Source organism: Dipodomys ordii, unplaced genomic scaffold, assembly GCF_000151885.1.
Source record: "Dipodomys ordii isolate 6190 unplaced genomic scaffold, Dord_2.0 Scaffold68, whole genome shotgun sequence".
Lineage (NCBI taxonomy): Eukaryota > Metazoa > Chordata > Mammalia > Rodentia > Heteromyidae > Dipodomys > Dipodomys ordii.
Genome location: NW_012267284.1, coordinates 58598 through 71095, shown reverse-complemented (window position 1 = coordinate 71095; position 12498 = coordinate 58598). Strand labels below are relative to the sequence as shown.

At 40.1% G+C, this 12498-nt stretch overlaps 2 protein-coding genes across 3 annotated transcripts in view; both read left to right on the top strand.

Annotated features, from left to right (window-relative positions):
- Positions 1-1470, top strand: part of Cks2 (CDC28 protein kinase regulatory subunit 2) — a 96015-nt gene extending 94545 nt beyond the window's left edge. The window contains exon 4 of the mRNA XM_013023369.1: positions 1145-1470. Coding sequence (XP_012878823.1) covers positions 1145-1197 — 53 coding nt within the window. The 3' untranslated portion in view covers positions 1198-1470. The remainder of the gene's footprint in view (positions 1-1144) is intronic.
- A 1595-nt stretch (positions 1471-3065) lies between these two features.
- Secisbp2 (SECIS binding protein 2) overlaps positions 3066-12498 on the top strand; it is a 37005-nt gene continuing 27572 nt past the window's right edge. Inside the window, exons 1-6 of one of the 2 annotated variants that reach the window (XM_013023517.1) lie at positions 3066-3171; positions 3999-4147; positions 6195-6441; positions 6686-6821; positions 9151-9380; positions 12123-12198. In XM_013023517.1, coding sequence (XP_012878971.1) covers positions 3136-3171; positions 3999-4147; positions 6195-6441; positions 6686-6821; positions 9151-9380; positions 12123-12198 — 874 coding nt within the window. In that variant the 5' untranslated portion in view covers positions 3066-3135. The remainder of the gene's footprint in view (positions 3172-3998; positions 4148-6194; positions 6442-6685; positions 6822-9150; positions 9381-12122; positions 12199-12498) is intronic. The other variant, XM_013023518.1, reaches the window with a different exon arrangement.

The following is a 12498-nucleotide window of genomic DNA, read 5'->3' as shown; positions in this document are numbered from 1 at the left end:
TGAGCCACAGCGCCACTTCTGGCTTTTTTCTTTTTGCTTATGTGGTGCTGAGGAATCGAACCCAGGGCCTCATGCATGCAAGGCAAGTGCTCTACCGCTGAGCCACCTTCCCAGCCTCCCTATTTTATTTACATCCCACTGCCTTATGCTATTCTATGGTAATAACCAACAGTTTTCCAGACATTGAGTAAAAACAGACTAAAACTTTGCAGAGTTAAATTTTACTTTAATCTGGGATTAATCAGTAAGTGTAACTTTTTTGAGCAACATTCAAAGACCTGTGGACTCCAAATTAGATAGGATAGCCATCTTTTGTTTAAGTAAAATAACATCATCATGATGAGGGCACATATTCGAATTTCCGGGGGCTTTCTCTGATATACATAAGCAACTGAGGAATGGGAAACTCCATAGATTTCCTGGGTCAAGCCTCATTTACTGAAACAGGTTCTATGGAGGATATGTGTCTTTCGTTGGTGGTTGTGGGGCTTGAACTCTGGGCCTGGGTGCTGTCCCTCAGCTCTTCAGCTCAAGTCTAGTGAGTGCTCTACCACTTGAGCCACAGCACCACTTCTGGTTTTCTGGGTGGTTTATTGGAAATGAGTCTTGTGGACTTTACTGCCTAGGCTGGCTTTGAGCCAATCCTCAGATCTTAGCCTCCTGAGTAGTTAGGATTGTAGGCGTGATCTACTGGCTCCAGGCCCATTTCTTTTTTAAAGAACAATTTCCCTAGATAGCTGGCCCTCAAAACCAAATCTTTCTGGTATATCCTCCCAAGTGCTGGAATTACAGGTTTGTCACTAGGCCTGATTTCTTTCTTGGTAATCGACATGCACTAGTTGTGGAATCCACACTAATCCCCATGTAGTTTATACTTCTCTGCTTTGCACTATGAAGATTGTAAAGTTAAAAACATTCCCAAGATTGTTCACTTTCTCCACAACATATGTATAACAAAAATACCAGAAATATGCCCATAGTTTGTAATTCTTTGTTTTGTCTTGGAAGTGAAATTCATCTTCAGTACTTCAGCTAGATAATAGTTAAACTAGTAATTTTCATCCAGTTGAATGCTTTGAATTTTGATGCATAAATGAAATTTAGCTATTTTCAATCATATTAAACGAACATTTTCTTTCCACAGAACCCCATATTCTTCTCTTTAGACGACCTCTTCCAAAAGAGCAACAAAAATGAAGTCTTATCTGGGATCATCAGTTAAACCTTGTTCAAATGTATATGTGTATATAAGGGTAGTATTCAGTGAATACTTGAAAAAAATGTACAATTCATCAATACCTGTGCCATGAGCTGTATTCTTCACAGCAACAGAGCTCAGTTAAATGCAACTGCAAGTAGGTTATTGTAAGGTGTTTAAAATTTCTTCTAGTTGTTTTTTTCTCTTAATATAAGTGCTTGTTTGACTTTACGTGTTATTTTTGTTAAATAAAGTTTGTATGTTGCATTTACCACTGTTATGAGGTATATTTTCTTACAGTTAATTGTTGGCTGTTAATTTTCAATTTTGTAATTTAGCCTTGAGAAAATAAACTTATTTTTGAAAGAAATGATAAGTGTGTTTAAAATAGTTGGTATGTTGGGGTTACCCTTTAATTCACTTACAAGGAAATGTAAGCACCATAGATACATTTCAGCTAGAGCCAATGTAGATTTTAGGGCTTTACTGTTAAAATTCCCACATAACCCTATAATCTTCAAGTGGCTAGAAATGCCTAACTTAATAGTATTTGTGTTAACTTCCACTTATCTACAAAACTGGAAGTGCCGTTGTGTCTTAAGTGGTAGATCACTAGCCTTGAGCTGAAGAGCTGAGGGACAGCGCCCAGGCCCAGAGTTCAAGCCCCACAACCAACAAAAAATGTTCCAGTAGAAGAGAAAAGAATGCTATTATGGGAAAAGTTTTCAGCTGTCCATTTTGAGTTCCTGTCTGAATGTGCAGCTGAGTTTCATAGTAATAATAAACCACTTGTCATAAACCTGAGCAAGGAATTGGAGCTGCCTGAATTTTTTCATTGAAATGATAAAGTTTTCAAGTCTTACTCAAGGGAAAGCAACACCTCAACCCCTGCATTGTCATTGTAAGCACTCTTTATTATTTCTTTGCTTGTCTTGAGGTGTGAGCCACTAGTGTCTCTGCAGCAAGCCTATTTTCTTCTTCACCTGCATAACTTAAAATTCTGGCCTCCGTTTTCTTTTGAAATTCACTCTGGATTTCTCAGCCTCCCACCTTCCAACTCTCATTACTTAAATCTAAATTTGTTTTCATTTGGAAAAGCAGTATTTATTATCTGCCCTAGTATTTTTACTTTCAACACCTTGACAGCAATTCTGAAGTTTTCTTTTGTATGGCAAATTTGTGGAAGCTTAAGATGCCCATAGATGAGGCAGCCCTAGATTTGTGTGTTTGCCTGTACTGGGGCTTGAACTCTGGGCCTGAATTGTCCCTGAGGTTTTCCAGCCCAAGAATAGTCCTCCACCATGAGCCACAGCTCCACTTGGAGCTTTTTGGTGGTTCATAGTTTGAACACCGATGCTGTCCCTGAGCCTTTTCAGCTCAAGGTCAGTGCTCTACCACTTGAGACAGCTCCCCATCAGGCTTAAGTCTCAGTGACTCCTGCCCCTGCCCCGGTTGGCTCCAAATCTTGAGCAGCTAGGATTACAGGTGTACGCTGCTGGCCCCCTGGTTCTATAAGGCTTTTGCAGGGTATGCAAACTGGGCGGTGTGGAACCATGGAGATGCAGTCTAAAGATGGGGGAGGTCATCTCAGTACCTGTCTGCTTACAAAAAGAAAAGGATTCTTCTCTAAATAACAGCCTTACAAGGCCCCGGAGTGTAGCAAACCACAGCTTCAAGCTGCCTGTAATTGCCCTGGCAACCCCCTTTGGAAGAGCCGGGCAGGGATCTCATTCTGCCGCGGCCCTCCCTCCAGCGCCGGGGTTTTCACCACGTGTCGGCGTCGGCCTCGGGCCTTACGCACTTCCGTGAGGAAGTGGGAAATGCAGTCGCGTCTCAGTGACGCACTTCCGGGCGCCCCTTCGGAAGGCGGAAACACCGAGTTGTGGGTCTGGGCCGCCGCTGGTTTCCCCGGCTCAGGCTCGGAGGAGCCGGCCGCCATGGCGTCGGAGGGGCCGCGGGAGTCCGAAGGCGAGGTAAGAGCCGCTGGCACTGTTGGGTCCGTGCGCCGAGCTCTCGGAGGCCTCGGCCCGGGCTCTCAGGCCGCGGCCGGGCTGGCAGCCCGAACCTGCTCGGAGCTGGGGTCCGGCGCGGACCCCGCCCGCGGCGGGACTCTTCCCGGAGCTCTGCTGAGGACCCGGCAGTCGCGACCGGCCACTTGCTAGCTCCGAAGAGTTAACTTTCTTAAGCCGGGTCTCGGCTTTCTCACCTCTTGTGTGGACCGCTAGATGGAGTCCTGGCAGTCACGTGAATTAGTTTTAGACTGAAAACCGTGGTTCTAAAACTGAAAAGCTACCCGTTTCAGAACAAGTCACCCAAACGTCCAAGGGCTCGTGGCGGTGGGATAATTTATCTAGCAGAGATTTCGTGGCATTTTTACATGGAAGGGACGTGGACTTTTTCCATGTTATTTTTGAAAGTTGTGAGTTAAATAGCCCCCGCTGAGTGTATATAACGACGTAGGTCTTCGGTTCCCACTTAGGTCTAATGAAAGCTAATCGATAAATGTGTGTTTCCCACAGAAACGTTAGCTGTAGTCTTTATGTAATAATATAGATTACTTCTGTTTGACTTAGTTGTTCTTAACATTCAGAAGGACTTTTCGCTTTCAGTTTAAAAAGACTGCTTTTTCTACTGAGGTGTTGGGAGAGAAATTGTGAAATTGTTAAACAACAAAATCACAGTTTCACTTTATAGAAGTTTTTAAATAGCACTGGAGCTGTTTGAATGGAGCCCCTCTTAGGTTTTTTAAATTGTTTATCTCAGTGTATGTAGCCCAATCCCCCACTTTTTTCCCCCTCAGGACAGCGTCAAGCTATCAGCAGATGTGAAACCATTTGTCCCCAAATTTGCTGGGCTCACTGCGGCATGGTCAGAGTCCTCAGAAGCTTGTGTCTTCCCTAGCTGCGCAGCCACGTACTACCCATTTGTGCAGGAACCACCTGTCACTGAGTATGTATTTTTCTAAATGTCTTGCCTTATGTTAGAGACTCAATTGGCTTATTTTCTTGAATTTAATGATGATTAACCAAAGCTACCATATTAAAAATTCTGTAGATAGGAAAATGCTATCCAGCTGAAAAGCGTCTTAAGCCAGTAGCACAGCTTATCTGTACTTGATGTTGAAAAGTGGAGCTCTTCCTATCATTTCCCTTAATGTGTTACTTTAGGCCAAGATAAATGGAGACTGCATTGCTTCCCAAGAGATAGAATTAGCATTTAGGTTTTTTTGGCTTAAGTTTAGTATCCTCCAAAACTACTACTTCTGTTGGCAAGATTTTTTTTTCCTTCAAGCATCTTGCAATATTCTGTGGTAATTTCAAAACAAGAGCAACTGATGAATATGTTACAACTAATTAGAAGAATTAGCACTTGGCATATCATAGATGGAAAACTTAAGCAGTACAGCTGAAACTTTGATTTGCTGGGTAGGAAGTAGGGAAATATTTGGTGAACTAGCATATGGGCTAGATAGATCGGAAATCTACGCAATACAGCTGAAAACTTTAGGTTTGCTAGGTAGGAAGTAGGAAACATGGTGGTCTTTTAAAATGGTATTTATGATAATGACTGTGTTCTGGTTCAATTTTTAGGAAAGAGTAGATTAAATGTTTGGATAGGTTCCAGTAGGAACCTATCTGTTAGGATAGGTTAGGAGTAACACAAGGGCAGGTGTTGTTTAGGACAGAAAAAAGTCATTGAAGGAGGTTTTGTGTGGGCCTTAAGAATGTTGCATTATTAGAATTAGTTGCCTAGAAGCAAAAGATCTTAAAAGATATGTTTGTCATAAAATATTATATAATCACACAGATATGTCATGCTTAAGCTTGGAATATACCAGTGTGCCTTAGTATAGCTCTGGAAGTTCACAGGAACATGTACCTTGCTTATTTGTGAGGATGAGGAGGCTGTGATTTGTATATTAACTATATTTAACCACTTAGCGTTTTGTCATTGTGTCAGCTTTCATTGGAAAATAGCTGAAACCTACAGTCTTCAACCATTTGTTCAACATTTTGGTTTAGTCTACAAGCTTGAAGAAATTGAGACAATAGAATAGTACTAAAAGATGGTGCCCCAGAACTGCAAAGACAAAGGGTGAACAAATCCAGCAGTGGTATTCACTAGATACTAAGTTGAAAATGAGCTATACAACTTGTGAGTGGGGACAGGAAGGGAAAACTGGGAGAGAATAAGGGAAGAGGTGACATTGTTAAAAAAGAAATGTGTTCTTTTCCTGACTTACGTAACTGTAACCCTTCTATACATCACCTTTATAATAACAGTTAAACTTAAAAAAATAGACTCTTTACCTGACTTACATAATTGTAACCCTCCATACATCACCTTTATAACAATTTAAAAAATAGTAACTAAATAAATAAAGGATGGTGCCCTTGTTGTCTGTGGGAGTATTATTCCTGGTCTCCATGCCAAGGAATGTTCCCTTTTTACTTTAGCCTCACTAAGAACTGTAGAATGTTGTGTAGGACTTGGAACAGAGAAGGGCTGGAGAAAAATGGCAATAGGAGCCTGGCTTTCTTGGAGAGAGGCTGTGCAAGCTCTTGTTCAGCTCCCTGGCAAAGGGAATGATGGTCTTTGATGATTTTGTCCAAAGTTACAGAGAGAAGCATACTCAAGTACTAAACACCAGATGGATGTTAAATTCTGCTGGGCATTTTCTGGTTTGTTGACATTGCTTATAGACTGTGGCTTATTAATTTTAAAAGAGAAACTAGGTGAGCATCTTTCTTGGCAAAGATAAAGTGGTATCATTTTGCCTTAATTTTTTTTTAATCTTTTAAGAACAAAGAGGTTTTGATTCAGCATGTCAGTTTATGAGTACATTTATCTTGAACATTTTGCTTTTTTAATGAGGATTTTTTTCAATATTTGAATGATCTAGCTAATAATCTTATGATAAGACTTTAAATACTATAAAAATTTAAGTTTGTTGGTTTGTGTCATAAAATCTGCAACTAAAATTTATACCTTTTAGACAGAAAATGTATACTGAAGATTTGGCCTTTGGAACTTCAACATTTCCACCCCAGTATTTATCTTCTGAGCTAACTCTCCATCCATACGCCTATTCTCCTTACACCCTTGAGCCTGCGCAGAATGTTTGCGCAGTGCCTGCCTCCCGTTATGATTACAGTCGACCTAATTGCTACCGAGGTTTTCAGTCAGAGAAGCCCAGAAATGAGCACATGTGCTCTCTCCCACAGGAAACAAAAGTGTTTAAGGTGAGGAAATGCTGTGGTTTTTCTGTCTCATTGATTTTGTACTTTTAATATTTAAAATGTAAAGAGTTGGTGAAGTTTTTGCATTTTTAAGCATTGCTAATCTTTTTGTGATATATAAACATTTGAAAAATGGCTTAGCCTGTCTTCTTAAATAATTTGTGATGAACACTTCTAATTTGTGGTTTTTAATGTTTTTTTTTAATTGTGGTAGTTTTCTTACTTCATGTTGTTTTTTCTCCTGCAGAAAAAATCCTATGATGAGAGAAAAACATATGATGAGCAAAAGTTTAACAATAAAAGGACTGACAGTGTATCATCTGAGTTAAAGTCAACTAAAGGTTCACATCTGTCCATTCATGCTGAAAATAGTTTGAAATCAGGTAAAAATAAGCCTAATAGTATAACATCACCTGTCTGATCTATCCTAGAAACAGGTTTCTGTCAATTTGTTCATCATGACTGCTCTAAGAAATGAGACCTAGAGCCCAGCATAACCAAGGACATTAGACTTCCTCTGAGACTCTGGAAACCTTTAATCTCAGGCAGGGGATTACATTGTATGTGCTGCATTGTGGCCTTAGGTCCTTTATATATGAAGAACTTGTCTGAAATCATAGCAAGGAAGTGATAACTGGAAGCTTCAAACCATAGACTAAGAACAGATCGTAGCTATAGTCTTTGTACTATATTTTACTGTGTTTATTCATAAGGATCTTATCTGGGTTTTTTGTGGAAAACTTTTAGTAGGTAAGAATGTTTGTGTCTAAAATCCCATCCTAAGTAATGCCAATCCTGGGTATCACACTTATGATAAGTCACCATTTCTTTTTTGCCATAAGTTATGTCTACTCTGGACTTGCAAAATTATGTTCCAGTCTAGTTGAAAATGATTTTACATGATGTCATTTTTTTTGTTGTGTTTTAGTTTTTTGAGTCTCACTATGTAGTCCCAGCTAGCCTCCAACTCATGATCTTTGTCTCAGCTTCCTGAGTGCTGGGATTACAGGTGTATGCTATCTTGCCTGGCAAAAGCTATTTCTTTTTCTTTCTTTTTTATTTTAAATTCTGCCGGGGTCTAAGTCCAGAATCTTTTTTTTGTTGTTGTTTTTTTGGTCGGTCATGGGGCTTGAACTCTGGGCTTGGACGCTGTCCCTGTGCTCTTCAGCTCAAGGCGAGCGCTCTACCACTTGAGTCACAGCGCCACTTCCGATTTTCTAGTGGTTTATTGGAGACAAGAGTCTCACGGACTTTCCTGCCCGGGCTGGCTTTGAACCTCGGTCCTCAGATCTCAGCCTCCTGAGTAGCTAGGATTACAGGCATGAGCCACCGGCACCCAGCTTAAGCTCGGAATCTTGAGCATGCTAGGCAAACAACTTTACAACTGGGCTATATCCCTGGCGACATTTTTTTTTGTCTGTGTATTTACTAGTTCAGTTTGATAACTTTCATTATCTATGTAACTTACTAATATTAGTGAATTAGAACTCAGACTAACTGGCACATAGAAAGTGGAAAGGAAAATTTAATTAGTACCACAGTGACTGTGACCTCCCACTCCCGTGAGAAGCCACAGCCCACCTCATCTAATGCTTTGTGTTTAGGGAGGAAAGTGGGGAGGTTCTGGGCTTGTACCAGACACTAAGCTAAAGATGCTATCTCTTAGCTTTTTCAATCAAGGCTAGTGCTGTAACATTTAAGCTATAGGTCCTCCTCTGGCTCTTTGCTGATGAATTGGAAATGAGTCTCCTGGATTTTTCTGCTCAGGCTAGCTTTGAACTACGCACGGTCCTTAGCTCTCAGCCTCCTGAGTAGCTTGGATTATAGGTGTGAGCCAGTGGTGCCAATTTATCTCTCTCATTTCAGGAGAAAGATGGGAAAGAAGCTGTATTATGTCACCTTCATCCAGTTTATGTCAACATACTAAAAGTAGATTGTAACTTACCAGGATATTTGTTAGAATTGTATGGGTTGAAATTATTTTTTTTCAAAGTGGTTACTTGACATAGGCACTACCATTTCATGGTAGCCACCAACTTGGAAGAACCATTTGAGTTAAACCATATTCTGTTATAAGAATTGTTTTTCTGGGCACTGGAGGTGTAGCTCAAGTGTTGAGCTCCAGCTGAATAACATTTTTCTGGCAATTTGGCCAGGTGTCCTGGTTTTGGTAAATTGCTTGATAAAGGTAGCCAATCACTTAAGGTTGTGTACCTACATACATTAAAACCTGTGCCAATTCAGCCCACTTGCCTAGTTGGCTTCCTGTCAGTAGTAATGAATGCCCTTCTGCAGATGTAAACTTAAACTTTGTTTTGCTGACTTCCTTTCAAGTTGATGTTCTCATTTGTACACCCCAATATCCCAAGACATTTCCAACAGAATTTCTAAATTTATAAAATTGTAAGATATATAATATATATTATGAATATTATATTCAGCTGTATAATTGTATGTGGCAACTATTTTATCAGCTTTAGAATTACTTTTAATATTTGCAGTCTATATTTTGGGTTTTCTGCATGGCGCTTCTGGTCGTTTGTGCTCTATACTATTAAGAAGAAGGTTAGCAACATCAGCAGCAGTCAGATCTTTTGATAACAGCCTGATCTATCAAATAACATGGACTTTGTACTCTGAAATTTAAGCTGAAGTACTGGGCATCAAGCTAGATCTTGATTTTTACCTTTATTTTCCATTCTGTCATTATAGATGGTTATCATAAACGAACAGACAGGAAATCCAGAATGAATGCAAAAAATACTTCTACCTCCAAACCGGAGTTTGAATTTAGCAGACTGGATTTTCCTGAATTGCAGGGTCCTGAGAACAACAGTGTGTCAGAGATACAAAAGCAAACCAGGTGGGGACCTCTCCGCTCTGCCACAACTGACATTTCCCATGTAGGAGAAGTACGAAAACCAGATGCAGCAGTATCAGAGGTAATTGAAGGGGGTCTGTCTGCCCTCCCCCTCACACCCCACAAGTACATAGCCTTTTGTTTGTATCACTTCAAACAGAGCATCTTAAATTCTGCTGTGGGCTTGAAGTCCATTTTGCTTGGAGGAGGTGTTTCTAATGTACTTAGCTGACCTTCACTGTTCATGAGGTTAGAACATCCAGTGCAGTTCTTTTAAAAGAACTAGTCTAGTGTGCTCCTTTTTATTTGGTGGCTCAAAATTATAGTGCTGCAGAAAGAGAAGATTCTTTCAGTCTGGGTTCTTTGACAGTCTGTTTTAAACATGGTATTTCCAGCATTATATCCTGACAGTATTTTTTCTAATACAGAGGAAAAGACTTGAAGAAATATTTAAAACTGCATGATGGAACTTCTGAGTTGTTCTCAACTTTTTAATTATATCTCTATTTATTTATTTATTTGTTTTTTGTACTAGTCCTGGGGCTTGAACTCAGGGTCTGGGTGCTATTCCTGAGCTTATTTTTTTTTCTACCACTTGAGACATAGCTTGCTCCACTTTTTTTTTTTTTTTTTTGCGGGGGTGGGAGGGTAGTTTATTGGAGGTAAGTCTTGGACTTTCCTGCCCTGGCTGACTTTGAACCATTATCCTCAGATTTTGGCCTCTTTGAGTAGCTAGAATTAAAGATGTGAGCCACAGCACCTGACAAAATATATCTTTGTCTTGTAATAACACAGTGGATTAAGTAAAAGTTACCCTAATTGGTGCTTTCATTTTGCTGAGGGTTGAATGAAAATTGCAGTCTACCATAGGTTGTAGCTGCTTCTTGCCCTGTGCTAGGATGTTCAGTGGCTGAATGGACTTTATGTGAGCACCACACAGAAGAGTGCAGAGTGCTGGGCCAGCTGCTTCAATGGGCACTCATGGGAAAGCAGAAGCATGACTGACTTGCTATGTCAAAGTCACCTATTAAATAGGAATGTTGCTGGGTGCCAGTGGCTCACACCTGTAATCCTAGTTACTCAGGAGGCTGAGATCTGAGGATCACAGTTCAAAGCCAGCCTGGGCAGGAAAGTCCGTGAGACTCATCTCCAATAAACCACCAGAAAACTGGAAGTGGTGCTGTGGCTCAAGCGGTAGAGCATTGGCCTTGAGCTGAAGAGCGTAGGGACAGCACCCAAGCCCAGAGTTCAAGCCCCATGACCGACAAAATAAATAAATAGGAATGTTGTGGGCTTTGTTCATCTTTTTTATGGAAAATGAGTTACTTGTGATTTGCCTCCCTATCTGGAATTATGTATAAGAAAATATAGTTGCTTGAAGTTGGCTTCCTATTATTTCTTTTTTGTTTTTTGGTTTTTTTGAGTGCTGAGGAATGAACCCAGTGTTCCACTGATAGGCAAGTGCTTTACTGTTTGAGCTACGCCTCCAGCTGAAATTGTTTTTCAAAAGTTGCACATTAGCCTTTCAAATGTTGCACAAGTGTGAGCATGATGGCACATGCCTGTAATCCTAACAAGTGTGAGCATGATGGCACATGCCTCTAATCCTAGCACTTGGGAGAATGAGACAGGAAGATTAAAAATTGAAGGCCAGCCTAGGCTACATAATGAGACCTTGTTTCAAGAAGTAAAAAAAAAACACAAAAACAACCTGCATAAGTATGTAGAAACAATCTACATTTATATCATTGGCAACATAAAAGGATACTATTATTACTACTATTATTTTTTGTCCGTTGTGGGACTTGAACTCTGGGCCTGGATGCTTTCTCTGAGCTCTTCAGCTCAAGGCGAGAACTCTACCACTTGAGCCACAGAGCCACTTCTGGCTTTCAGGAGATAAGAGTCTCATGGACTTGAATTTGCTGTCTGAGCTGGCTTTGAACAGGGATCCTGAAATCACAGCTTCCTGAGTATGTAGGGTTACAGGTGTGAGCCACCAGCTCCTGGCTAGTAAAAGGATATTATCTAAGTTGTATATACTGAGTGAGATTTGATGGAAAAGAGTAATGTAGCTTTCCATATTATGTACTTGTGTATTTATAATTTCTATTTACCATGTTTTCAGATTTTAAGAAAAGCAAGGGCAACTGTATACCTCTTTTCCCACCCTACACCCCACCCAGTGTCCCATGATGTTAGTTGTTACAATTGATGAACCTTCATGGACTTGTCATTATCATCTATAGGTCATAATTTAGGGTCCACTGTTGGTGGTATACATTTTGTGGATTTAGACAAGTGTACAATGATATGTATCATCATTCTACTATCCTATAGAAGTCATATCACTGCCCTGAACATCCATGTAGCTTCCCCAGTGCTTTCAGTGACCAATTTTGTGGGGGGTTTTTCTTCACAGTTTTGCCTTTTCTAGAATGTTGGAGTCATTTAATATAGGGTCCTTTCTGACTGGCTTCTGAATTCTCTTAGGAATATTCTTTTAACACAACCCATATGTTTTCAAGGCTTGTTAGCTCACTTGTAAGAAATTGCCAGCTGTCTGTCAGAGTGCCTGTACCATTTTGCATTCTCATCTGCAGTACCCCTTCTCTTCCATTGTCCAGTGATGTCAGTGTTCATCTGTATTTTGGCCATTCTAAGATTTGTAGTGGTACTTCATGATTGTTGTAATTTGCATTTCCCCAATAACATTTTATTTTTGTCTGAGACTGGGATGCGAACTCTTTCTCTGATGCTGTTATTCATTGGCTGTTGCACTATCACCCGAACCACACCTCCAACCCTTACTTTTTTTTTTAAGGGTGAAGTAGTGGTGAAAAACAATCCAGACAAACCTGTAACTGCTGCTGCTACGAATTCCCCTTCATGCGCAGGAGGTAAGAGTGCCACAAAAATATTTTTTAAAAATGAGTCAATATATTCTCAGAGCTCATTTTTAACTCTAGTGTAGTTAAATAACTTTTGTTTGAAAGCCTTCTTTAAGGTAGCTAATTAATTGTGGGCAAACTGTCAGTGTTAGTTTAGAAAATTGAATGAGATCCCAGACTCATGCACAAAAAGAATAAAGTAAGAGATCAGAATTCTAAATGAAGGGTAAGTCCATAAGTGAGAATTTTATGAATTCAGAAATGGCTACTTCCTGCAGTATTATCTATTTTCAGAAGTTGGTCTTAGTA